The sequence below is a fragment of the Oncorhynchus masou genome, chromosome 12, assembly GCF_036934945.1.
Source record: "Oncorhynchus masou masou isolate Uvic2021 chromosome 12, UVic_Omas_1.1, whole genome shotgun sequence".
In the NCBI taxonomy this organism is placed as follows: Eukaryota; Metazoa; Chordata; class Actinopteri; order Salmoniformes; family Salmonidae; genus Oncorhynchus; species Oncorhynchus masou.
In genome coordinates this window covers 19,633,423-19,657,431 of record NC_088223.1, presented here as the reverse complement: position 1 = coordinate 19,657,431, position 24,009 = coordinate 19,633,423, and the positions used below count along the sequence as shown (strand labels likewise).

The following is a 24,009-nucleotide window of genomic DNA, read 5'->3' as shown; positions in this document are numbered from 1 at the left end:
CAATCAGGCAATGGCTCAGAAAGTGAGGAGCATGAATGATACATAGTATGGGTTCCTATCTTCTCCGATTTCAGAGCACTCTTGTCTGAGTGTGCCAGAGCGCAGAATAACTGATGACTTTACGAACGCTCAACACCCGTTGAATAAGGCCGGTGTCAGTAAACGTTAGCGTAATGAAATGCGTAATGAAAGTGATGCCAGCAGTACGGTTACAGTCACCAACGCTCTGGATAACATGAAAACAGACTAACCAGCTCTGACAGGCTGAGTAAAATGGTCACACTGAGGTGTTCTCTCATTTGTGTCAGGAAGTACGTTAGCTAGACAACGTTAGCCAGTTAGCTTGGGTGCTTGACTGCAGTTGTGAGGTCAGAATGATGGGATCAACCCTACTCCTTGGCCAAAGCGTCTAGTGTGCGCTCTGAATGTAGTAACTGACAATCTGATAGCGCTCTGAATTTATGAGCGCACTCTGAGCACACCCATGCGCTCCAGAATTAATTTACGAACACACCCATACTGTATATAAATATTTGACTCTGATACAATTTAGCCAGTGGAGATTGATAACCTATAAGGAATGATACACTAAATACTCAACAAGGAAACATTTTAATGATTGGGTGAAATGATTTAACATTCTTGTATTCATCAGTGCAAGGTTAAATTCAAATGCATTCACAAAAAGGGTACAATCCAATGTCAGTACAGTGACAAGATCATAAATCATTTGAAATAGTGTCAGTCCTGATTTGCATCATCCTTCAGACCTGAAGGAATCTGAGAGTACCATTTCCTGCACTTGTATGAGTTTGGGTCACAGGTGTATCCATATTCACAGCAATGCAGGCCATCCGCACAACACTTTGCCTAAAAATTAAAAATAGGTCTCAGAACATGATAGTAATATAAAATCGGCATAATATTGCACATGATCTTAATGGGATAACTCTACCTACATGTACATATTACCTCAATTACCTCAACTAACCATTGCCCCCTGTACAGTTGAAGTCGGAAGTTTACATACACCTTAGCCAAATACATTTAAACTCAGTTTTTCACAATTCCTGACATTTAATCATAGTACAAATTCCCTGTCTTATGTCAGTTAGGATCACCACTTTATTTTAAGAATGTGAAATGTCAGAATAATAGTAGTGAGATTTACTTATTTCAGCTTTTATTTCTTTCATCACATTCCCAGTGGGTCAGAAGTTCACATACACTCAATTGGTATTTGGTAGAATTGCCTTTAAATTGTTTAACTTGGGTTAAACGCTTTTGGTAGACTTCCACAAGCTTCCCACAATAAGTTGAGTGAACTTTGGCCCATTCCTCCTGACGGAGCTGGTGTAACTGAGTCAGGTTTGTAGGCCTCCTTGCTCACACACGCTTTTTCAGTTCTGCTTTCAAATGTTCTATAGGATTGAGGTCAGGGCTTTGTGATGGCCACTCCAAGACCTTGACTTTGTTGTCCTTAAGCCATTTTGCCACAACTTTGGAAATATGCCTGAGGTCATTGTCCATTTGGAGGACCCATTTGCGACCAAGCTTTAACTTCCTGACTGATATCTTGAGATGTTTCTTTAATACATTGTCATGACGTTGGCCTCTTTGGGTATAGCAAGCCCCATCCCCCTCTCCCTGCCTCCCACCTTTCCTCCTTCAACTAGGTTGATGTTGTCAGAGAGACGTCGTAAATTCCTGAGGAACTCCTCATGGACACACAGTATAGAGAGTAAATTTTCATAGAGAACAAAGTAATTCCTTCCACCTCACAGAACTTGAGGTACCAACAAATTTCATCTTCCGGAGAAAGTATAAAAGATCAGTGAAGAATCCAGCTACAAACTGGTCCATTTGTCACAACTTGGGGAAGCTCATGGGAGACGGTGTGGCCACATTACCATAACACTGTTTATATAATAGCCTCAGATATGAGGTTTACATCTAATTGTTGTATAAGATGAATGAGTGAGTATGATACTGTTTGTAAAATTGTGTAATATGATTTTGGACGTGTTTAATGAAGGAAAAAGGGGATTGGAGTTAACTAAATCAGAGGACCGCCCCTGAGCCCAGTTAGGGTCAGGCGTCCTAGGACAGCCCTTTTCTGCCTTCCAAATAAAACCCCCACTCGGGTTTTCGATCAGCAGACCGAGCTTACCTCAATTACGAGATGGCTAAAGGTTGCAGACCATGTTTTTCTCCATTAGGAGGACAAAGGTTGTAGACCATTGCTGAATCTTTTAACCATACCATGTGGTTAAACTCTTAGACTATCGATAACGACAGAATAAGAACAAGTCTTTGATATTAATTACTAGTCTGCAGCTAGGAATTCGGTATCATTGAACACGAAGAACGACAACCGCCGAAACATCCATTCTATAACGAAACGAATGAATGTCACTCTGAACTATCCACTACAAACACGACAGAGAGAGAGACGGACAATTCTCCAAAAGAAATTAACTTTTCACCAGCGATCAAGACGACACACTGAGCGTAAATATATACAGTATATTGATTGCAATTGTTCCCAAATGAGTGAGCGTTCATGTGCAAAGGATTAGCATTTCAATTGTTATAATTATCACTTTGTAGTGACTTCTTAGTCGACCCCCACTTCCCCTTTTGTCTAACAAGCCGCCATGCCGGTTTAGCCCACTAGGGCACATTCTCCTATCATTTCTTGTAACCACATTTACCTTGTTTGTTTGTTTATGCATTTCTGTGAATTACTTAGTTAGCAATAAATAAATGATTTAAGACAATTGATGTATGGATTACTCATAGTGAAGACTGGGTTCGTGCAGATAACCAACAATTTACGACGTTTGGAATGAGACTAACGTGAGGTAAAGTAAATAATTAATTAATCAGAAGACTATGGATCAGATATGAAAATATCTGAAAGGTTATAATAGGAAATTATAACCTTGTAATCTGAATATTTTTTCCTTGGTGCCTCGACTTCCTAGTTAATTAGTTACATGATTAATCAGTCTAATCGCGTAATACTAATTACAGAGAATCTTTGATAAAAAATTAAGTCTTCAGTTAATGATAGTAAATACATGACAACATCCACATCATTTTCCAGCCTCATGATGCCATCTATTTTGTGAAGTGCACCAGTCCTTCCTGCAGCGAAGCACCCCCACAACATGACGCTGCCACCCCCGTGCTTCACGGTTGGGATGGTGTTCTTCGGCTTGCAAGCCTCCCCCTTTTTCCTCCAAACACAATGATGGTCATTATGGCCAAACAGTTCTATTTTTGTTTCACCAGACCAGAGGACGTTTGAATACGATCTTTGTCCCCATGTGCAGTTGCAAACCGTAGTCTGGCTTTTTTATGGCGGTTTTGGAGCAGTGGCTTCTTCCTTGCTGAGCGGCCTTTTAGGTTATGTTGATATAGGACTTGTGTTACTGTGGATATAGATGCTTTTGTACCTGTTTCCTCCAGCATCTTCACAAGGTCCTTTGCTGTTGTTCTGGGATTGATTTGCACCTTCCGCACCAAAGTACGTTTATCTCTAGGAGACAGAACGCATCTTCTTCCTGAGCGGTATGATGGCTGCGTGCTCCCATGGTGTTAATACTTGCGTACTATTGTTTGTACAGATGACCGTAGTACCTTCAGGCATTTGAAAATTCCTCCCAAGGATGGACCAGACTTGTGGAGGTCTACAATTTTCTTTCTGAGGTCTTGGCTGATTTCTTTAGATTTTCCCATGATGTCAAGCAAAGAGGCACTGAATTTGAAGGTAGGCCTTGAAATACATCCACAAGTACACCTTCAATTGACTCAAATTATGTCAATTAGCCTATCAGAAGCTTCTAAAGCCATGACATAATTTTCTGGAATTTTCCAAGCTGTTTAAAGGCACAGTCAACTTAGTGTACATAAACTTCTGACTAGAGGTTGACCAATTAATCGGAATGGCCGATTAATTAGGGCCGTTTTCAAGTTTTCATAACAGTCGGAAATCGATATTTTTGTTGGCCTATTTGCCTATTTTTTATATTTTTTTACACCTTTATTTAATCTTTATTTAACTAGGCAAGTCAGTTAAGAACACATTCTTATTTTCAATGATGGCCTAGGAACGGTGGGTTAACTGCCTCGTTCAGGGGCAGAAAGACGGATTTTCACCTTGTCAGCTCGGGGGAGCCAATCTTGCAAGATTACAGTTAACTAGTCCAACGCAATAACGACCTGCCTCTCTCTCGTTGAACTCCACAAGCCTGTTACGCAAATGCAGTAAGCCAAGGTAAGTTGCTAGCTAGCATTAAACTTATCTTATAAAAAATAATCAATCATAATCACTAGTTAACTACACATGGTTGATGATATTACTAGATATTATCTAGCACGTCCTGTGTTGCATATAATCTGACTGAGCATACAAGCATACAAGTATCTAAGTATCTGAGCGGTGGTAGGCAGAAGCAGGAGCGTAAACATGAATTCAAACAGCACTTTCGTGCAGCTCTTCATTGTGCGTCAAGCATTGCACTGTTTCTACTTTCCGGCTACCCAGATAAAGCACTAAATAAACTTCAGTTAGTACTAAATACGGCTGCTAGAATCCTGACTAGAACCAAAAAATTTGATCATATTACTCCAGTGCTAGCCTCTCTACACTGGCTTCCTGTCAAAGCAAGGGCTGATTTCAAGGTTTTACTGCTAACCTACAAAGCATTACATGGGCTTGCTCCTACCTATCTCTCTGATTTGGTCCTGCCGTACATACCTACATGTTCGCTACGGTCACAAGACGCAGGCCTCCTAATTGTCCCTAGAATTTCTAAGCAAACAGCTGGAGGCGGGGCTTTCTCCTATAGAGCTCAATTTTTATGGAACGGTCTGCCTACCCATGTCAGAGACGCAATCTCGGTCTCAACCTTTAAGTCTTTACTGAAGACGCATCTTTTCAGTGGGTCATATGATTGAGTGTAGTCTGGCCCAGGAGTGGGAAGGTGAACGGAAAGGCTCTGGAGCAACGAACCGCCCTTGCTGTCTCTGCCTGGCCAGTTCCCCTCTTTCCACTGGGATTCTCTGCCTCTAACCCTATTACAGGGGCTGAGTCACTGGCTTGCTGGGGCTCTCTCATGCCGTCCCTGGAAGGGGTGCGTCACTTGAGTGGGTTGATTCACTGATGTGGTCATCCTGTCTGGGTTGGCGCCCCCCCTTGGGTTGTGCCATGGCGGAGATCTTTGTGGACTATACTCAGCCTTGTCTCAGAATGGTAAGTTGGTGGTTGAAGATATCCTTCTAGTGGTGTGGGGGCTGTGCTTTGGCAAAGTGGGTGGGGTTATATCCTTCCTGTTTGGCCCTGTCCGGGGGTGTCCTCGGATGGGGCCAGAGTGTCTCCTGGCCCCTCCTGTCTCAGCCTCCAGTATTTATGCTGCAGTAGTTCATGTGTCGGGGGGCTAGGGTCAGTTTGTTATATCTGGAGTACTTCTCCTGTCCTATTTGGTGTCCTGTGTGAATCTAAGTGTGCGTTCTCTAATTCTCTCCTTCTGTCTTTCTTTCTCTCTCTCGGAGGACCTGAGCCCTAGGACCATGCCCCAGGACTACCTGACATGATGACTCCTTGCTCCTTGCTCCCCAGTCCACCTGGCCGTGCTGCTGCTCCAGTTTCAACTGTTCTGTTTGTGATTATTATTCGACCATGCTGGTCATTTATGAACATTTGAACATCTTGGCCATGTTCTGTTATAATCTCCACCCGGCACAGCCAGAAGAGGACTGGCCACCCACATATGCTCTCTCTAATTCTCTCTTTCTTTCTCTCTCTCAGAGGACCTGAGCCCTAGGACCATGCCCCAGGACTACCTGAAATGATGACTCCTTGCTGTCCCCAGTCCACCTGACCGTGCTGCTGCTCCAGTTTCAACTGTTCTGCCTTATTATTATTCGACCATGCTGGTCATTTATGAACATTTGAACATCTTGGCCATGTTCTGTTATAATCTCCACCCGGCACAGCCAGAAGAGGACTGGCCACACCACATAGCCTGGTTCCTATCTTGGTTTCTTCCTAGGTTTTGGCCTTTCTAGGGAGTTTTTCCTAGCCACCGTGCTTCTACACCTGCATTGCTTGCTGTTTGGGGTTATAGGCTGGGTTTCTGTACAGCACTTTGTGATATCAGCTGATGTACGAAGGGCTATATAAATAAATTTGATTTGATTTGATTTGACTTCAAGCCTATCAACTCCTGAGATGAGGCTGGTGTAACCGAAGTGAAATGGCTGGCTAGTTAGCGTGTGCTAATAGCGTTTCAAACTTCACTCGCTCTGAGCCTTGGGGTGGTTGTTTCCCTTGATCTGCATGGGTAACGCTGCTTCGATGTGGTGGCTGTTGTCGTTGTGTTGCTGGTTCGAGCCCAGGGAGGAGAGGGACGGAAGCTATACTGTTACACTGGCAATACTAAAGTGCCTATAAGAACATCCAATTGTCAAAGGTTAATGAAATACAAATGGTATAGAGGGAAATAGTCCTATAATAACTACAACCTAAAACTTATTACCTGGGAATATTGAAGACTCATGTCAAAAGGAACCACCAGCTTTCATATGTTCTCATGTTCTGAGCATGGAACTGAAACATTAGCTTTCTTACATAGCACATATTGCACTTTTACGTTCTTCTCCAACACTTTGTTTTTGCATTATTTAAACCAAATTGAACATGTTTCATTATCTACTTGAGGCTAAGTTGATTTTATTGATGTATTATATTAAGATAAAATAAGTGTTAATTCAGTATTGTTGGAATTGTCATTATTACAAATACATTTAAAAAAAAATGTAATCGGCCGATTAATCGGTATCAGCTTTTTTGGTCCTCCAATAATCTGTATGGTATAGGCGTTGAAAAATCATAATCGGTCAACATCTACTTCTGACCCACTGGAATTGTGATACAGTGAATTATAAGTAAAATAATCTGTCTGTAAACAATTGTTGGAAAAATGACTTGTGTCATGCACAAAGTAGATGTCCTAGCCGACTTGCCAAAACTATAGTTTGTTAACAAGAAATTTGTGGAGTGGTTGAAAAACGAGTTTTAATGACTCCAACCTAAGTTTAGGTAAACTTCTGATTTCAACTGCATATAGCCTCGCTATTGTTATTTTACTGCTGCTCTTGAATTATTTGTAACTTGTTTTTGTTACTTTTTTTAGGTATTTTTCTTAACTGCATTGTTGGTTAAGGGCTTGTAAGTGAGCATTTCACAGTGAGGTCTATACCTGTTGTATTCAGCGCATGTGACAAATAACATTTGATTTGATTAAAACATTTTACACTGCTCTGCACGTGCACTACAGATAAAATGTTCATTACATTATTAAACATGCTCTACCTACATAATATCGATATACTACTTTATCAAATGATAGCTCAGTGGTATTTAATGTCAGTGTTATTAAATCCCCTCTAGAGTACACCCAACACTTTCAGTATATTTACCAGTGGGAATGGGCAACATCCCCATTTGCCATTAGGTCCCTTGCAGCAGCTGGTTGCAGAAGGACAATAGAATTTAGTGTCACAGTGAGTGACTCCAGCCTGTGGCGTGCTGTCAGCGGCCTGAACTAGAGCTGTCCATGAGACCTGCTAAAAGACGAGGGAAAGAAGATAACCACACCGTCAATGTTCTACTCAGGGGTTCAACATGTAAAAAAAACCGCACATCTGAGTATCTGGTTGCGTGGGAACAATGTGATTACATTACTAACTACTCTCAGAGGTTAAAATATAATAGCATACCAGTGTGCAGGAAATCATTCTCTATTCATTATTATTTTTAATGCCCATAAGGTGGGAATCAAAAGTGATTTTCTCTTAGACTGACTTGAATGGCACAGGAACAAACATAGAAAGAGAACAATGTCCACTGCCTACACAAACATTGGTTGCCTGTGAGTGTGACGCATAGGTACCAACCTGATCATGGACCTTGTTTTCCGGTTTGGAGACCTTGATGGCTTCGATCATTGAAGGGGCCTGCCTCGGAGCAAAAGGGTACCTCAGGCTGCCGTACCTCACACACTTCGTGTATGTGGGGTCACAGTCATAGCCATAGGGACAGCAGTGGTACCCATCTAGACAGCACCTACCCTGTGGAAAAACAGAAGTACACAAGTTGATACAGTGAGCTACAAAAGTATTGGGACAGTGACAAGTTTGTTGTTCTTGTTTTGGCTCTGGGGGTATGGTATTTGTGCGTCTAACTTTCTAACACATCACTATTCACCATTGATTCAGGACTATCCATAATCATGGTAGCATCCACATTAATGTAGAAATGTTTAGAAATATATTATAATCTTATTTACAATAAAAGTGACTCCAAAATTACACAATATATCATCTGAAACAACAAGTTTGTAGTCACACGCTTGATGTAATCATTGTGTGCTAGGATTATGGGACCAAATACTACACTTTAGACTACTTCAATACACATATAAGTGAAATTCTACCAAATATTTTTGGTCCCCTGAAATGGGGGGAATATGTACAAAAATTGCTGTAATTTCTAAACTGTTGAAACAATATAGATGACAATAACCTCAAATTAAAGCTGACAGTCTGCACCTTAACCTCTTAGTCATTGTATAATTTAAAATCCAAAGTGCTGGAGTACAGAGCCAAAACAACAACAACAAATGTCACTGTCCCAATCCTTTTATAGCTCACTGTATATTGACAATAACCATTTTGGAATTAAGTACAACGTATATTGATTCAGTATATTGTTTCATGCATACCACAGCTCTCAAATTCTTGTTTTTAATATTTCTGAGAAAATATCCAGTTTAGAAAAATATGAATAACTTATTGTGTAGTATGTTTTGTTTTTTAGCTGTAAGAAAAACCTAATACAATAACAACAAAAGTGTCACTAATTCCTGATACTGCCAGCTACTCTATAACACTATTACAAATTGACAAGAGCCCTTCAAGCCAACATACTACAAGCAGAGAAACACTAGTCAACTCACAGGAGAGTAAGGACAGCAGAACCACAGGCCTGTGGGATGGTGGCAGCAGGTGGTGCCGTCGGGACAAGCATAATAGTTGTCACATTGCACCTTGCCGACCATGGAGCTCTCCATTGCATTGCTCTGGACAGGGCTGCTGTCAGATTCGAGCGGAGCAGAGACAGGAGAGCTTGGTTCCTCTGCAGCCACCTTGTTCAGCATGGCCACACTGCTCCATGGATGGTTGCCTTTCTCACACTTCTGGGTGATGGCATTGCAGTTGAAGCCTGACGGGCAACAGTGGGCCATGTCAGAGCAACACACCGCCTGGAAAACATAATGAAAAAAAGGTGATATGCAGTCAAAACACCTTAATGGGGTCTTTGCTCATACAGCTTTCTAAACCCAAGGTCTTTCAACTGAAATATTGGTTTTGTAATCCAAAAGAAAAGGAAACAACAGTACCAGTATGCTGGTTTCTTTTTCCAGTATTTACAACCTTAGTGCTGATGAGAATCCCATTTACTAGTGTTATCAAATTCCCTAGCCTGGTTCCAGATGTTTGTGCTGCCAATTGCTATGGCTGTTGACATGACAAACAGATCTGGGACCAGGCTACAAATTGCCCTACGGTGAACCCTGGTTACTTACATTGGGAACTGGACAGCAGGCATATCCTCCTTTAGTCAAACAACAGGTTGTTTGATCAGAGCAGACCTTCCCACCAGGGCACGTGATGTAGCAAGAGACAGACCCTGTCAGCACTAACACCAATGCAGCTATGCTCCACATCTAAAGGATAGGGATTTAACAAGTGGTTACAATTTAGAGGAATTTTGTAGTAGGTTGAGTATGATGTTTATTTTTTGAAGTTTACTGGATCATTATACCTTGTGGAATTTCCAACTCGTTGTCTTTATCTTATGGTACGTTTGTAAATTACCTCTGGAGGACCAGTTCTGTCAGATTACTTGTTTGTAACGCACCCTTAGATGAGCAAAAGTAAGATGAAAAACATGAGGGTGGTTTGAGAGTGCCAGAGCGAAATGCTCTGAATTTATGATAGCCCAGAGCACACTTTGAACGCACTCTGGCACTCCAGAATCCAGAGTGAATTTACGAACACGCTGCCACAGCACTAACATGGTGTCTCAGTTTACTTTCAATTTCAAATGCATCTAAATTTAGATGACTTCTGAATTACTTGACTAAGATTCAAATAATTGAATACATTTGTTGTTTACTAATTCTTATATTTGTGATTTCTAATTGCATAGTTTAAAATGAAATGATTTTCTCTTTTTTAAATCTCACTTACCTTAGCCTTGATATTGAGCTCAGTGTAGTGATCCAAACACTTCCTGTGATGAGATTACACAATGGGGTGACTTCATGAATCCTTGACCAATTCATACACTAGATTTGATCCTCCCACTTTTTATAACAAATAAGTAACTTAATCTCATTTCCCCATGTATGCCAACAATGTACTAAACAGAAGCTTAGGTCAGTGACGAATACAGAAGTAGTTAACAGTATATTACCATGTCCAATAGCACCAGTTGGCTTTATAGACCCTTTGGTTTTCATTATGTCAGTCTGTCAATGATCACTAGACCTTAAAGTCTCGGGAATCGTGAATTTGGCCAAGGTGTGGAAAATGAAGAACCCCAACGACCTCTATATTTAAAGGTTAAATAGACAAACAATAGACAGAAATATGCACACAGGGAGACAGACACGCTCCTCTGATAGGTTCGTAGCAATCTGCCAAACCCCTCAAAGGCAGGCAGGCATAAATACTTTTGCTTATCTGTTCGTTCTCCAAGTGTTCTGGGCCCCTGGTCAAAACATTAATCAAGGAAATCAAGACCACTTGGTTCAGTGAGCCATATATTACATATCTCTATCATTTGAAACCACCGATGGCTGAATTTACATGACCTCAGGGATGTTACCTAGAAGTCACCTAGGATACCAGGTTCTGCTTTTATGGTGACTCCTAACCTCTTGGAAGTAAATCAGGGGCTGAGTTCAGATTTAAGGGGGGGGGATGTAGATATTAACAATAGCTCAAACTATATGAAGGACTTAAATAGGCCTCCTTTAACCTTTGATACCAATCATTCCTATGACACATTCTTCACTCCCCTAGACTGTGTTCATCGCAATAGTTGTTTAATAAGTCTAGGAGTTATTTCAAAAACGATGAATAATTTTCAGAGAAATGTGGAATATAAGGAAGGAAAAAGTGAGAAATTATGTAAGGTACAGCATTACTCTTACCACGGTTGTCTGTAGTACGATTGATTCCTCTGTGTGACCTGAGTCCTTAACTGTACTGTAAAGTTATTGTCATGCAAATTGCAGCGTTTCTCAATACATCATAGCTATCCATGGTTTCCATAGTTAGTTTGGTGAAAGTGACTGCTGTATAAGTCTATTTAGTATTGTGTTGCAAACTACAGTGATAAGGAATACAGTCTGTTTTAGGGAATCTGGGTGTAACCATGAGGAACTTTGTCCAGATTGAGGATGTCTACAAATGTTCTGTTTAAAGCCAGAATCCGCAGGTCGTGGGTGACCCTATGCTGCCCTACTTCTCGTGTAGTGTTTTCGCTTAGAACGAAAACAAGGGGGTGGCACCAAACAATCGGTCATTTACAGGTGGCACCATTGACTGAATACATCAATATGTGTCTTACAATAAATATTATTTTGAAAGAATAGTTGTGAAATATTAGCCTTCTGGGCTAATCCCGGCTACTCGAATGACACTGCTGCCTCAGAGTTGGAGAGGAAGTGAAAGTCACTGCAAACTAAGGGAGAGGCCCACTTGCGCAATGCGCTGAACAATGCATTCCACATTAAACAAATTGTGTTGCCATGACTAAATGTTGTTGTCTTAGGTCTCTCTTTATGTATTGTTGTTATCTTACATCTCTTTATGTAGTTAAAAAATTGTAAGGTGGGCAGCACTGATTGGTGGCATTCACTGGGCTATATTTGGCTATAAGAGAGGGAGTTGTATCGTAAAAGTTTTCTAATAGTTCCCGGTTATTGATTTTGGTTTGATTGTTCAGGTAACACCAGTGAAATTTAACAGGGAGATAAGGTATACTAACATTATAATCTGTTTTTATTACGGGGAACAATGAAAGGTCCGCAAAGTGGATTGCAGGCTGACTTTATTTTATTTTAAAGGGACAGTGCACGTTTATCACAGTTGTGTGTGTCTAATGGCAGGGTATTCCTATCAAGCATTTTGGGGAGACTATTTGGAGAAGGACTGAATGAGTTACATGAAACATTGAGGAAATTAAAAAAATTATGATTGGAGGGAGTACATTTCCATTTTTCAAGAGACATATCTGAAAGGGGTACACTCACATATGGAATATTAGAAGTTTTGTTTTCTGAGTTTAAATTAAACACGTGAATTCTTTAGATAAAGGGTTCTTCAATTTGTCTAATATTGTATGGAACACGACAGTAAAAGGGTGGTATAACCTTTGACCTCTATCATGGCTTTCCCTTGTGGTCTGATCAGCCTCATGGGAGGGCCATTTGGATAAGGAATTTACGGTCATTTGTGATACTGATTTTAAGGTAAATTGAGTAACTGATAATTATGAACGAGTATATAGTTCTTTGACATAGTTGTAATTTGAACCAATGAGACGAAAGAAATGGCATAGCCTTGGACTAAGGGCAGACTTTCTTGAGTCTCTCTTCCAATGGCCCTCCACAATAATTTATCTTTGTGGAGGGTTCCAGAGTAGTAACTCTGATCTGATCATGTTATTTGAAACTTTGTTTAATCTTTTGACCGGTAGTAATATTTTTTATATACACTGCTCAAAAAAATAAAGGGAACACTTAAACAACACAATATAACTCCAAGTCAATCACACTTCTGTGAAATCAAACTGTCCACTTAGGAAGCAACACTGATTGACAATACATTTCACATGCTGTTGTGCAAATGGAATAGACAACAGGTGGAAATTATAGGCAATTAACAAGACACCCCCAATAAAGGAGTGGTTCTGCAGGTGGTGACCACAGACCACTTCTCAGTTCCTATGCTTCCTGGCTGATGTTTTGGTCTCTTTTGAATGCTGGCGGTGCTTTCACTCTAGTGGTAGCATGAGACGGAGTCTACAACCCACACAAGTTGATCAGGTAGTGCAGCTCATCCAGGATGGCACATCAATGCGAGCTGTGGCAAGAAGGTTTGCTGTGTCTCTCAGCGTAGGGTCCAGAGCATGGAGGCGCTACCAGGAGACAGGACAGTACATCAGGAGACGTGGAGGAGGCCGTAGGAGGGCAAAAAACCAGCAGCAGGACCGCTACCTCCGCCTTTGTGCAAGGAGGAGCATGAGGAGCACTGCCAGAGCCCTGCAAAATGACCTCCAGCAGGCCACAAATGTGCATGTGTCTGCTTAAACGGTCAGAAACAGACTCCATGAGGGTGGTATGAGGGCCCGACGTCCACAGGTGGGGGTTGTGCTTACAGCCCAACACCGTGCAGGATGTTTGGCATTTGCCAGAGAACACCAAGATTGGCAAATTTGCCACTGGCGCCCTGTGCTCTTCACAGATGAAAGCAGGTTCACACTGAGCACATGTGACAGACGTGACAGAGTCTGGAGACGCCATGGAGAACGTTCTGCTGCCTGCAACATCCTCCAGCATGACCGGTTTGGCGGTGGGTCAGTCATGGTGTGGTGTGGCATTTCTTTGGGGGGCCGCACAGCCCTCCATGTGCTCACCAGAGGTAGCCTGACTGCCATTAGGTACCGAGATGAGATCCTCAGACCCCTTGTGAGACCATATGCTGGTGCGGTTGGCCCTGGGTTCCTCCTAATGCAAGACAATGCTAGATCTCAAGTGGCTGGAGTGTGTCAGCAGTTCCTGCAAGAGGAAGACATTGATGCTATGGACTGGCCCGCCCGTTCCCCAGACCTGAATCCAATTGAGCACATCTGGGACATCATGTCTCACTCCATCCACCAATGCCACGTTGCACCACAGACTGTCCAGGGGTTGGCGGATGCTTTAGTCCAGGTCTGGGAGGAGATCCCTCAGGAGACCATCCGCCACCTCATCAGGAGCATGCCCAGGCATTGTAGGGAGGTCATACAGGCACGTGGAGGCCACACACACAACTGAGCCTCATTTTGACTTGTTTTAAGGACATTACATCAAAGTTGGATCAGCCTGTAGTGTGTCCTTTGAGGTTTGGACAGGACATAGTTTAAGCAAATAAGGCAGGAAAATAGATTGAGATAGAAAAATACTGATTTTATAAGCATTAAAATTAATTATGAAAAAAAAACATGTTGCAGTTCTTAGGGATGGTAAATTACTGTAGATAATGTATCCCACACTATGCAACATATATTAAATGATTGATGAGACTGATTTTAAGGTTAACCCATGTTATTGTTAGATAAAACACAGTGGACTCCCGATGGAGAGAGCTGATTAGTACAGAAAGCATATGATATGGTTAGCATTCGTTTTGGCTGTATTTGATCATTAGAAGATTTTTATTTAAACAGTATTAAAGTTGACAGGGATATATGACATCTGTGGTGATTTAGGATTATTGATAGGATCGAGGTTGATTAAGGTTATGTAAGGACTTTAGAGATTGCCACCATAGACATGTTTTTTCTAAACATCCATGAGTTCAGATAATGCCAAACAGTGAGACACTTAGTCAATAGTTGGTAACAACCCATATTTGATAAAGACTGCAATGAGAAAGCGCGAAAGACAGATAGGAGGAAGGGCAGACGGAGGAGCCCTCCCCGTGCTGCTTAGACCTTGAAGGTTTGAGAGCAGAGAGGAGAAGTTTTAGAAGGGGGGCCAGGAAATGAGCAAGGAAGGAGTGACAGAATGGGTAAATAAACAGATACTGAGTGGAATGAATGTTTAGTTGGTTTCAGGAACTATGGTGTAAAACACGGAAACATTGCCAAGAAATTATACGGCACAGCAGGCCGACGTAGTAGCATTGACTAGTGCCTGTGAAATAAGAAAGGAGAGAAAATGGTTACTGTTTAAATAGACAAGCACATATACAGTACATCTAAGAACATACAAAGCAGCACAGATAACTCTTAAAGTAGATAAGACACTTGACAGATCATTTATACAGGATAGACATGAACGGAAGCCCAAGGGAGAATTGGACATGTGGAGAATGAAAGGGGCGCTCCTACATGATGTCAGAACATAAGGATAATTTACTAATCTTACCTAAGTCATTGTTTAGAGTAGGCAAGGTTGTTACCTGGGCAGAGCCAGATATCAAAGGGGGAGGGGTAAATTGTGGTCTAGAATAGCATGGGGCCTAGGTGGGCCTAGGATAGGACACTTTGTGGCCTATTGGATAATAAATGAATAAATAAAAACTAAAACTAACTTGGCCCTCTTGCTTGTTTGTAGGTGACCAAATACGTATTACTTAAATATGTATACATTCTTTAAAAATCCTACTATGTGATTTTCTGGATTTTTTTTCTCATTTTGTCTGTCATAGTTGAAGTGCTTCTCTCACATGAATAGGCAGACCGTTATATAAAAATGGAGCTCTGCAGGAGAAATCCCTGCCTCCAGCTGCTTGCATAGACAGCCCAACAATCCAGCCAAAGGCAAGTGTGGGTAGCTGCAGCCCCGGAGTGGGCGTGTTGAAAGGAGTGGGTGTATGGAAAGCAAATCAGCTAATTTGGCAGATTCTTTGCCACTCAAGAACATTTGGCGTGGCTGATTGGACTGCACGATGAAATAAGCCGGCGACCAGTGCACCAGTGTTGTAGCTACATGCCTGCTGACCTCATGTGCTTCCTACCAATACTGGGTATCACGGTCATGCACCGGTTTTCTTTCACATGATTTAATTTCAAGTAGAATAGCAGCCTACACAATAAATAACTAATATTGGTAACTACCTCGATGTCACCTTGATATATAAACTCAGCCAAAAAAGAAACGTCCCTTTTTCAGGACCCTGTCTTTCAAAGATAATTAGTAAAAATTCAAATAACTTCACAGATCTTCATTGTAAAGGGTTTAAACACTGTTTCCCATGCTTGTTCAATGAACCATAAACAATTAATGAACATGCACCTGTGGAACGGTCGTTAAGACACTAACAGTGTTCAGACGGTAGGAAATGAAGGTCACAGTTATGAAAACTTAGGACACTAAAGAGGCCCAACTCGGCAGAAAATCTGTCTCCCCCTCCAGCAGGTAGCACTGTTTTGCCCACTAAGGAAGGTCAATGAGAGTGTTGGATTTGGTCAAAATTAATGTGTGAGGTTCATTTGATCGAACATAAGTTTTGTAGTGCTTAAATTGTTACAAGTGTACTGATATAAGACGTGAAAAAAACTATCTGAGATGGCTTTGCATATCCATGGCATGAGGTTAGTAGCATAGCATCTTACTCCATTGAATACAGACAATTGACATTGACAACCCTCATTGAACATTAAAAAAACAATTACAATAACGAGATGTATCCACCAATCCAAAGAAAGGAATGACGGGAGATAGACAGCCTGCTGTGCCACTTTGTGGACAACAAGTCTCATTGTTTTAGGGTGGCGAGATATGTATCTTGTCAGTATATCCATAATCTTTGTGGCAGCTCAGGGCTCAACCCCTTTGTTTTCGTTCAAAGTGAAAACACTACATAAGAAGTGGCCGGCGTGTGGTCGCCCACAAACTGCAGATTTCAGCTTTAAAGGGGTAATCTGCAGTTGCTACAATAATTTTTGAATAATACAGTGGGGCAAAAAAGTATTTAGTCAGCCACCAATTGTGTAAGTTCTCCCACTTAAAAAGATTAGGCCTGTAATTTTTATCATAGGTACACTTCAACTATGACAGACAAAATTAGAAAAAAAAAATCAAGAAAATCACTTTGTAGGATTTTTTATGAATTTATTTGCAAATTATGGTGGAAAATAAGTATTTGGTCATCTACAAACAAGCAAGATTTCTGGCTCTCACAGACCTGTAACTTCTTTAAGAGGCTCTTCTGTCCTCCACTCGTTACCTGTATTAATGGCACCTGTTTGAACTTGTTATCAGTATAAAAGACACCTGTCCACAACCTCAAACAGTTACACTCCAAACTCCACGATGGCCAAGACCAAAGAGCTGTCAAAGGACACCAGAAACAAAATTATAGACCTGCACCAGGCTGGGAAGACTGAATCTGCAATAGGTAAGCAGCTTGGTTTGAAGAAATCAACTGTGGGAGCAATTATTAGGAAATGGAAGACATACAAGACCACTGATAATTTACCTCGATCTGGGGCTCCACGCAAGATCTCACAAGAACGGTGAGCAAAAATCCAAGAACCACACGGGGGGACCTAGTGAATGACCTGCAGAGAGCTGGGTAACAAAGTAACAAAGCCTACCATCAGTAACACACTACGCCGCCAGGGACTCAAATCCTGCAGTGCCAGACTTGTCCCCCTGCTTAAGCCAGTACATGTCCAGGCCCGTCTGAAGTTTGCTTGAGAGCATTTGGATGATCCAGAAGATTGGGAGAATGTCATATAGTCAGATGAAACCAAAATATAACTTTTTGGTAAAAACTCAACTCGTGTTTGGAGGACAAAGAATGCTGAGTTGCACCAAAGAACACCATACCTACTGTGAAGCATGGGGGTGGAAAACAGCATGCTTTTGGCTGTTTTTATGCAAAGGGACCAGGACGACTGATCCGTGTAAAGGAAAGAATGAATGGGGCCATGTATCGTGAGATTTTGAGTGAAAACCTCCTTCCATCAGCAAGGGCATTGAAGATGAAACGTGGCTGGGTCTTTCAGCATGACAATGATCCCAAACACACGGCCCGGCCATGAAGGAGTGGCTTCGTAAGAAGCATTTCAAGGTCCTGGAGTGACCGAACCAGTCTCCAGATCTCAACGTCATAGAAAATCTTTGGAGGGGGTTGAAAGTCTGTGTTGCCCAGCAACAGCCCCAAAACATCACTGCTCTAGAGGAGATCTGCATGGAGGAATGGGCCAAAATACCAGCAAGTGTGTGAAAACCTTGTGAAGACTTACAGAAAACGTTTGACCTCTGTCATTGCCAACAAAGGGTATATAACAAAGTATTGAAATAAACTTTGGTTATTGACCAAATACTTATTTTCCACCATAATTTGCAAATAAATAAATTAAAAATCCTACAATGTGATTTTTTTCCTTCTCATTTTGTCTGTCATAGTTGAAGTGTACCTATGATGAAAATTACAGGCCTCTCATCTTTTTAAGTGGGAGAACTTGCACAATTGGTGGATGACTAAATACTTTTTTTGCCCCACTGTATTTCATGATGCTTCCAGGATGGTAAATTACAAGTATAAATGCTATTTGTTACTCTCATCCAATACAAATCATTCATCAATACACAAAAAATAATCACTATATTATCAAGGATAAAACAATACTTTAATAATTAAAACCCATTCATTTATAGATATTCAGTTGTAGAATTCATTACATTAACAGAACTGAACAGTTTATCCCTTGTGATAATGACAATTTCACTCGTATTTTCACAATCCCAACTTCAATATGAGGCTGGCAAGAGAAGTGACCATCATATCAGAATGCATGCATCATGACACTGGGCACCAGCATAACAAAGTCCCAAAATGACCTCAGTGTAGCTTGTGATGCACGAGATCTCCAAGAATGGTAAAATAGACGACATAGCAGGGCAGCGTACCAAAGGTGTAAAAAATGTACACTGCTGATCAATATCCATGTATGGAAGATCATTTTCATTTCATATGCAAATGTTTCAGTTCAGTTGGGCCACACTTGACAGACTTATGGTGTCCTCGACGACATTCATTTGGATCTAATAAAAACTAGCAACAGACAAAAGAAAAACAAATATGTAAAGTCGTCACAGAGGGTTTGATGACCCGTAACTCCCAGTTCACCAGTCCTTAATTAACATTAGAAACCCCATCTCCCCACCATCTCAACTCTCATGAGCAGAAAGCTAGCGGTTCCCCTAATCCATCAACTACCCCCATCATGGGAGCAGCCAAGATGGGATTTTTTGGTAGTGGAAAGGCAGATGCTCTCTAGTGGTGGACAGTTGGACAGAGAACCACAGCGCTAGATGTTAGTCTAACTCAACGTCAGAAGAGGTCTTCTTCTTCTTCTTCCTGCCATGTTTCTTGTGCTTCTTTTTCCTCTTCTTCTTTGATTTGTCCTGTTAACATTTACAGCAGTTGGGTAAGTAAGTGCTAAACTTCCATTCTGCTATGTTTTTGTATAAAATATGTCAGTGCAGAAAAATATTACTCAGGCAGTATTGTATGTGGTCCTTTGTGGCTCATTTAATAGAGCACGTCGCTTGTAACACCAGGGAAGTGGGTTCAAATCCCAGGACCACCCATATCTTAAAATGTATGCATGCATGACTAAGATGCCCTGGATAAAAGCATCTGCATATATTATATTACAAATATGCTACATTTGAAACAATCCCAAGAGATAGTCATGTAGTTATCTGCTGACAGAGGCATGTTGCCATTTCTGGTCATTTGCTAACATACACTACATGACCAAAGGTATGTGGACACCTGCTCGTCAAACATCTCATTCCAAAATCATGGGCATAATATGAAGTTGGTCTCCACTAACAGCATCCACTCTTCTGGGAAGGCTTTCCACTAGATGTTGGAACATTGCTGCAGGGACTTGCAGAGCATTCGTAAGGTCGGGTTATGAGGTGGGTGATTAGGCCTGGCTTGCAGTCAGTGTTCCAATTCATCCCAAAGCTGTTTGATGGGGTTGAGGTCAGGGCTCTGTGCAGGCCAGTCAAGTTCTTCCACACCGATCTCCAAACCATTTCTGTATGGACCTCACTTTGTGCACGGGGGTATAGTCATGCTGAAACAGGAAAGGTCCTTCCCCAAACTGTTGCATGAAAATTGGAAGCACAAAATCGTCTAGAATGAAATTGTATTCTGTAGCGCTAAGATTCCCCTTCACTGGAACTAAGGGGCCTAGCCCAAACCATGAAAAACAGCCCCAGACCATTCCACCAAACTTTACAGTTGGCACTATGCTTTGGGGCAGGTAGCGTTCTGCTGGCATCCACCAAACCCACATTCGCCCGTCGGACTGCCAGATGGTGAAGTCTGATTCATCCCTTCAGAGAATACATTTCCACTGCTCCAGAGTTCAAAGCTGGCGAGCTTTACACCACTCCTCCCAACGCATGGCACTGCGCATGGTGATCTTAGGCTTGTGTGCAGCTGCTCGGCCATGGAAAACGAGGACAGACGATTGTGTGGCCTACCACTCCTCAGCTGAACAGTTGTTGACCAGGGCAGAAATTTTACAGACTTGTTGGAAAGTTGGCATTCTATGACGGTGGCAGTGCCACGTTGACAGTCACTGAGCTCTTCAATACGGTCCAGTCTACTGCCAATGTTTGTCTATGGAGATTGCATGGTGACGTGCTTGATTTTAAACACCGGTCAGCAACGATGTGGCTGAAATAGACTAATCCACTAATTTAAAGGGGTGTCCACAACTAATTTAAAGGGGTGTCCACAACTAATTTAAAGGGGTGTCCACAACTAATTTAAAGGGGTGTCCACATAGCTTTGTAAATATAGTGTATTTTGGTCACTAGTCATTAAAATCTCACATGGAGAGTGGCCGTTTTCATCCTGTGGTTTGTGTATGCTTATCTGACAACCACTTACTGCTGCTATTTTTTCTTTCTCCTCATTACTTCTCTTTCTCTTCTTGGGTTCACCCTACAGAAACATTGCAAAAATTAACCAACCACAATATATGGGGAAAGGCCGTTGACAGTTTCCTAACGTCCAATCAAAAAGTGCAGTATTTCACAATGATACAGAATGCAGAAAAAGTTTGTTCCATATAATACTTAAACTGCAGATGACCTATGCCTTCCAACGAGGAACAAAAATACATCCCATAAGTGGTCATCTAAGTCAATACATAACACATTATTTTCAGTCATAAAACATGGCAAATGAATATAAAGGTGACAGAGGTGAATGTACTTACACCCTCCTCCACTTCTGAGTCAGCTGACGACTCCGAGGATGAGTCTTTATGACTTTGCTCGGCTTTCCTCTTCTTCCTGCGGCTCTTTTCATCCTGAAGGTTAAACATTTACAGCCCTCAGCTCACTGTAGCCCAGCATGTTCAAAACCTTCTTCAGGCAGCAATACACAAAATAGGACTAACAGCCACACGAATGCCCTTAAATTACCTTTTCTTTCTTCTTCATCTCCATCTCCATCTTCGTCTTCTTGGAGAGAAACAGAATGAGAGGGAAGGAGCCCTTTTTTGGCATACAAAACATGAAGATTTAATGAAGTACTCACATAACAAAAAAAAGTTCAACTTTGAAATGAATGAACAGAAATCAAACAATGGCTAAACAGAGAAGCACGTGACAAAAGACATTTCTAAGAGTGCAGAAATGTCTTCTATTAAAATGAATGTAAGGAAATAGATGGAATACTCTCCACATCAAAGTAACCTTGCTGTCGGGCTCCGATTCTACAGTGGAGTCTTCTGATGCTTTCTTGGAGGAGGACCGCTTCTTTTTGCGTTTCTTTTTGACACTCTTCTTTTCATTCTGACCAAACAGACATCAGATAAAAACTCAGTTTCAATCTATCACATTCCCCTCTTTGAATTAGTAGGACAATATTTAACTGGAAATGCATATTCATAAAGGGGGTAGAAGCCAATCCCCAAACAAAATATCAACAGTATAAATGTATTCACAATACTTCACACAGCTCTTCGTGCCTACCTTAGAAATACAATTACTTCTAATATATTATATTTCTATAGTGCTCACAGGGTGGCTGGGAAACAGTATGGCAAGCTGACACAGACTTGTCACCAAATACTCTGGTACATACCTCGTCTTCAGAGTCTGAGGAGGAGCTGCTAGAGGAATCAGAACTCGATGAGGAGGAGGAGGGAGAGGAATGCTTGACCAAACACAATGAAAGCAGAGCTCATTAGATTTGAAGACTTGAAGACAGCAACTGATACAAAGATACCTTTGTGAAAAGCTTACACTTTAGATGACAGATACCACTACCGCAATATGCATACCAACAGCCTTCAACAAAACATTGGAGACAGCTTTCCTCACCCTGTTGGATTTCTTTCCCTTTTCTTTTTTCCCCTTCTCTTTCTTCTTTTTCTAAACACAAAACAGAGATCTGGTATGAGAGGTGGATACGATAAAACAAAATGTTTGTATTCGAATGTTAGACATGGATTGAACTAGAAGCATACCTCTTTCTTCTCCTTCTTCTCTCTCTTCTCCTTCTCCTTCTCCTCTTTCTCCTTGTCAACGCCACCCAGTAACTTCTCTCTGTTCTTCGCCAGCTCTTTCTTCCAATTCTATACAAAGCAAATTGTGATATTTGAATGTAAGAAAAAAAGAAAACGCTGGATTTGTGGTATAATAACAACCGGTCAATAAAGTACAATTGTTGACATTTGAACAATACCTCGTTCATTTGATCCTCAAAGTCCGCCAGAGCTCTGGAGCCTTTCTTCTTCCTCTCGATGATCTCTTTCACCTCTTCCCTGATGAACAAAAACCATCATCACTCAATGAATCACAACTGACGGTGATGTAGGCCTAGGTCCAAACATTCAAGGGCATAGCAACATTTTACTGTGACTTGCAGGCAGCATTTCAAAGCGTGTAGCCTATTACTATAAAACAGCAATGCCTTACTACCCCGACTTACACACATAGAATCCACCATTTTGCCTGTTGACATTCTTCAGTAACATCAATGAGGGTAGGTCCATCTCGCCAGTTATACAACCTGGAGCCCTTTCAGGCACAAATCCTGGGTCCTTTGGGGTGTTATCTTATGCTTACCATGTTGGCCGTGGTCTGCTCAGGTAATCCTGGATAGACGGTCCTGCGTTGGGTGCAGGTCCCTTGGCCCGTGATGCAGCTATGGGGTTCACATATGACTGAAAACACACAAGGGAGACAGTCAGACCATACATCTCAATGACATCTGGCTACCGTAGACAAGAAACACTAGTCTAGACAGGATCGGAAGCATAATAACACACAATATTTTGACCTGGCTTGGTTGGATCAGTCATTTTGACTAGACTGTCAATACCAATTCTATGGCGTTTCCATACAAAGGTAATGTTAACACATTCATAACATAGATACAACGTAGACAGCCAGTCCGGCCAATTCGGGTGATGAACTCGAGCCTAGTTGGCAGGCGTAGTTACAGTAATAGTTAGTTGTTTTTTTTCGACAGTGCGCTTTGAATTATGTTAGCAGAACAGGCACAGGGTGTGCTCGCTAGTTCGCTATATTATTATACACTAGCTAAATAACATATCTAGATATATTTCGAACTTAATAGTTAGCTACGTTAGTTCAGGTGTGGCTCCGTTTAGCGGTCCTTCATACGACCTGCTAACGTTTACTTGTTCTTCGATATCTGCCAGGTTAGTTTGCCTAACAAGCTATATTCGTTCGATATATATATATCGTATGTTAAAATAATTCAAATTTCCGCACCTTTGATATAGCTAGTTTTAAAGGGATTCGACTTGTCTGTAAACTACTGTTAGCTAGCTAACTTATAGGGCCTAGCTAACATACCTAACGTTACAGGCCCATGCGTTCCGTGCCAGTTAGCTATAGCTAACATGTTTGTTTGTTTTCATGCATAACGTTACTATTTATCGTAAAAAGCTAAATATCTACATGCCTGTAATTATGTAACACGTGGCTTACCACTCTATTGTCTCTTTTCCCCATTTCTGCAGATTTCGCCTACTATTGGGCGAATATCACTAAATTGAGAACCGTAGCATGCTTCCCGTCGTTAGCCACCACAACAAGCGAGCTTCTCTAGCTACGTAGCTAGATTCTCTGACGACGGACACAC

At 41.4% G+C, this 24,009-nt stretch overlaps 2 protein-coding genes across 5 annotated transcripts; both read right to left on the bottom strand.

The window, feature by feature from the left end:
* Window positions 1-593: 593 nt before the first annotated feature.
* Window positions 594-10,449, bottom strand: LOC135549662 (progranulin-like). 2 transcript variants are annotated; one of them, XM_064979839.1, is made up of 7 exons: window positions 10,324-10,434; window positions 9,896-9,992; window positions 9,657-9,797; window positions 9,027-9,332; window positions 7,966-8,139; window positions 7,489-7,635; window positions 594-870 (listed from the first exon to the last, which is right to left on the bottom strand). In XM_064979839.1, the coding sequence occupies exons 3-7, from the start codon at window positions 9,795-9,797 to the stop codon at window positions 742-744; spliced, it is 897 nt and encodes a 298-aa protein (XP_064835911.1). In that variant the 5' UTR covers window positions 9,896-9,992; window positions 10,324-10,434; the 3' UTR covers window positions 594-741. The 2 variants fall into 2 exon arrangements, with proteins under 2 accessions (XP_064835911.1, XP_064835912.1); XM_064979840.1 differs by lacking the exon at window positions 9,896-9,992 and having other exon boundaries at window positions 10,324-10,449.
* An 8,019-nt stretch (window positions 10,450-18,468) lies between these two features.
* Window positions 18,469-24,009, bottom strand: fam133b (family with sequence similarity 133 member B). 3 transcript variants are annotated; one of them, XM_064979836.1, is made up of 11 exons: window positions 23,856-24,009; window positions 22,965-23,062; window positions 22,582-22,660; window positions 22,364-22,471; window positions 22,218-22,268; window positions 21,979-22,050; window positions 21,588-21,686; window positions 21,315-21,386; window positions 21,107-21,199; window positions 20,776-20,829; window positions 18,469-19,268 (listed from the first exon to the last, which is right to left on the bottom strand). In XM_064979836.1, the coding sequence occupies exons 1-11, from the start codon at window positions 23,877-23,879 to the stop codon at window positions 19,179-19,181; spliced, it is 840 nt and encodes a 279-aa protein (XP_064835908.1). In that variant the 5' UTR covers window positions 23,880-24,009; the 3' UTR covers window positions 18,469-19,178. The 3 variants fall into 3 exon arrangements, with proteins under 3 accessions (XP_064835908.1, XP_064835909.1, XP_064835910.1); XM_064979837.1 differs by having other exon boundaries at window positions 21,315-21,353; XM_064979838.1 differs by having other exon boundaries at window positions 21,315-21,350.

What these genes read in the sequence shown, in the direction of transcription:
- fam133b (XM_064979836.1), bottom strand. Translation starts at nt 23,879, where the DNA reads ATGGGGAAAAGAGACAATAGAGTG. An exon ending in GGAAAAGAGACAATAGAGTG is followed by an intron (nt 23,063 to 23,855) that starts GTAAGCCACGTG and finishes GTGTGTTTTCAG; the next exon opens with TCATATGTGAACCCCATAGC. An exon ending in TTGAGGATCAAATGAACGAG is followed by an intron (nt 22,472 to 22,581) that starts GTATTGTTCAAA and finishes TGCTTTGTATAG; the next exon opens with AATTGGAAGAAAGAGCTGGC.
- LOC135549662 (XM_064979840.1), bottom strand. Translation starts at nt 9,797, where the DNA reads ATGTGGAGCATAGCTGCATTGGTGTTAGTGCTGACAGGGTCTGTCTCT. An exon ending in TCTGCTGTCCTTACTCTCCT is followed by an intron (nt 8,140 to 9,026) that starts GTGAGTTGACTA and finishes GTTTTTCCACAG; the next exon opens with GGTAGGTGCTGTCTAGATGG. An exon ending in GATGTTGCCCATTCCCACTG is followed by an intron (nt 871 to 7,488) that starts GTAAATATACTG and finishes TTTAATTTTTAG; the next exon opens with GCAAAGTGTTGTGCGGATGG.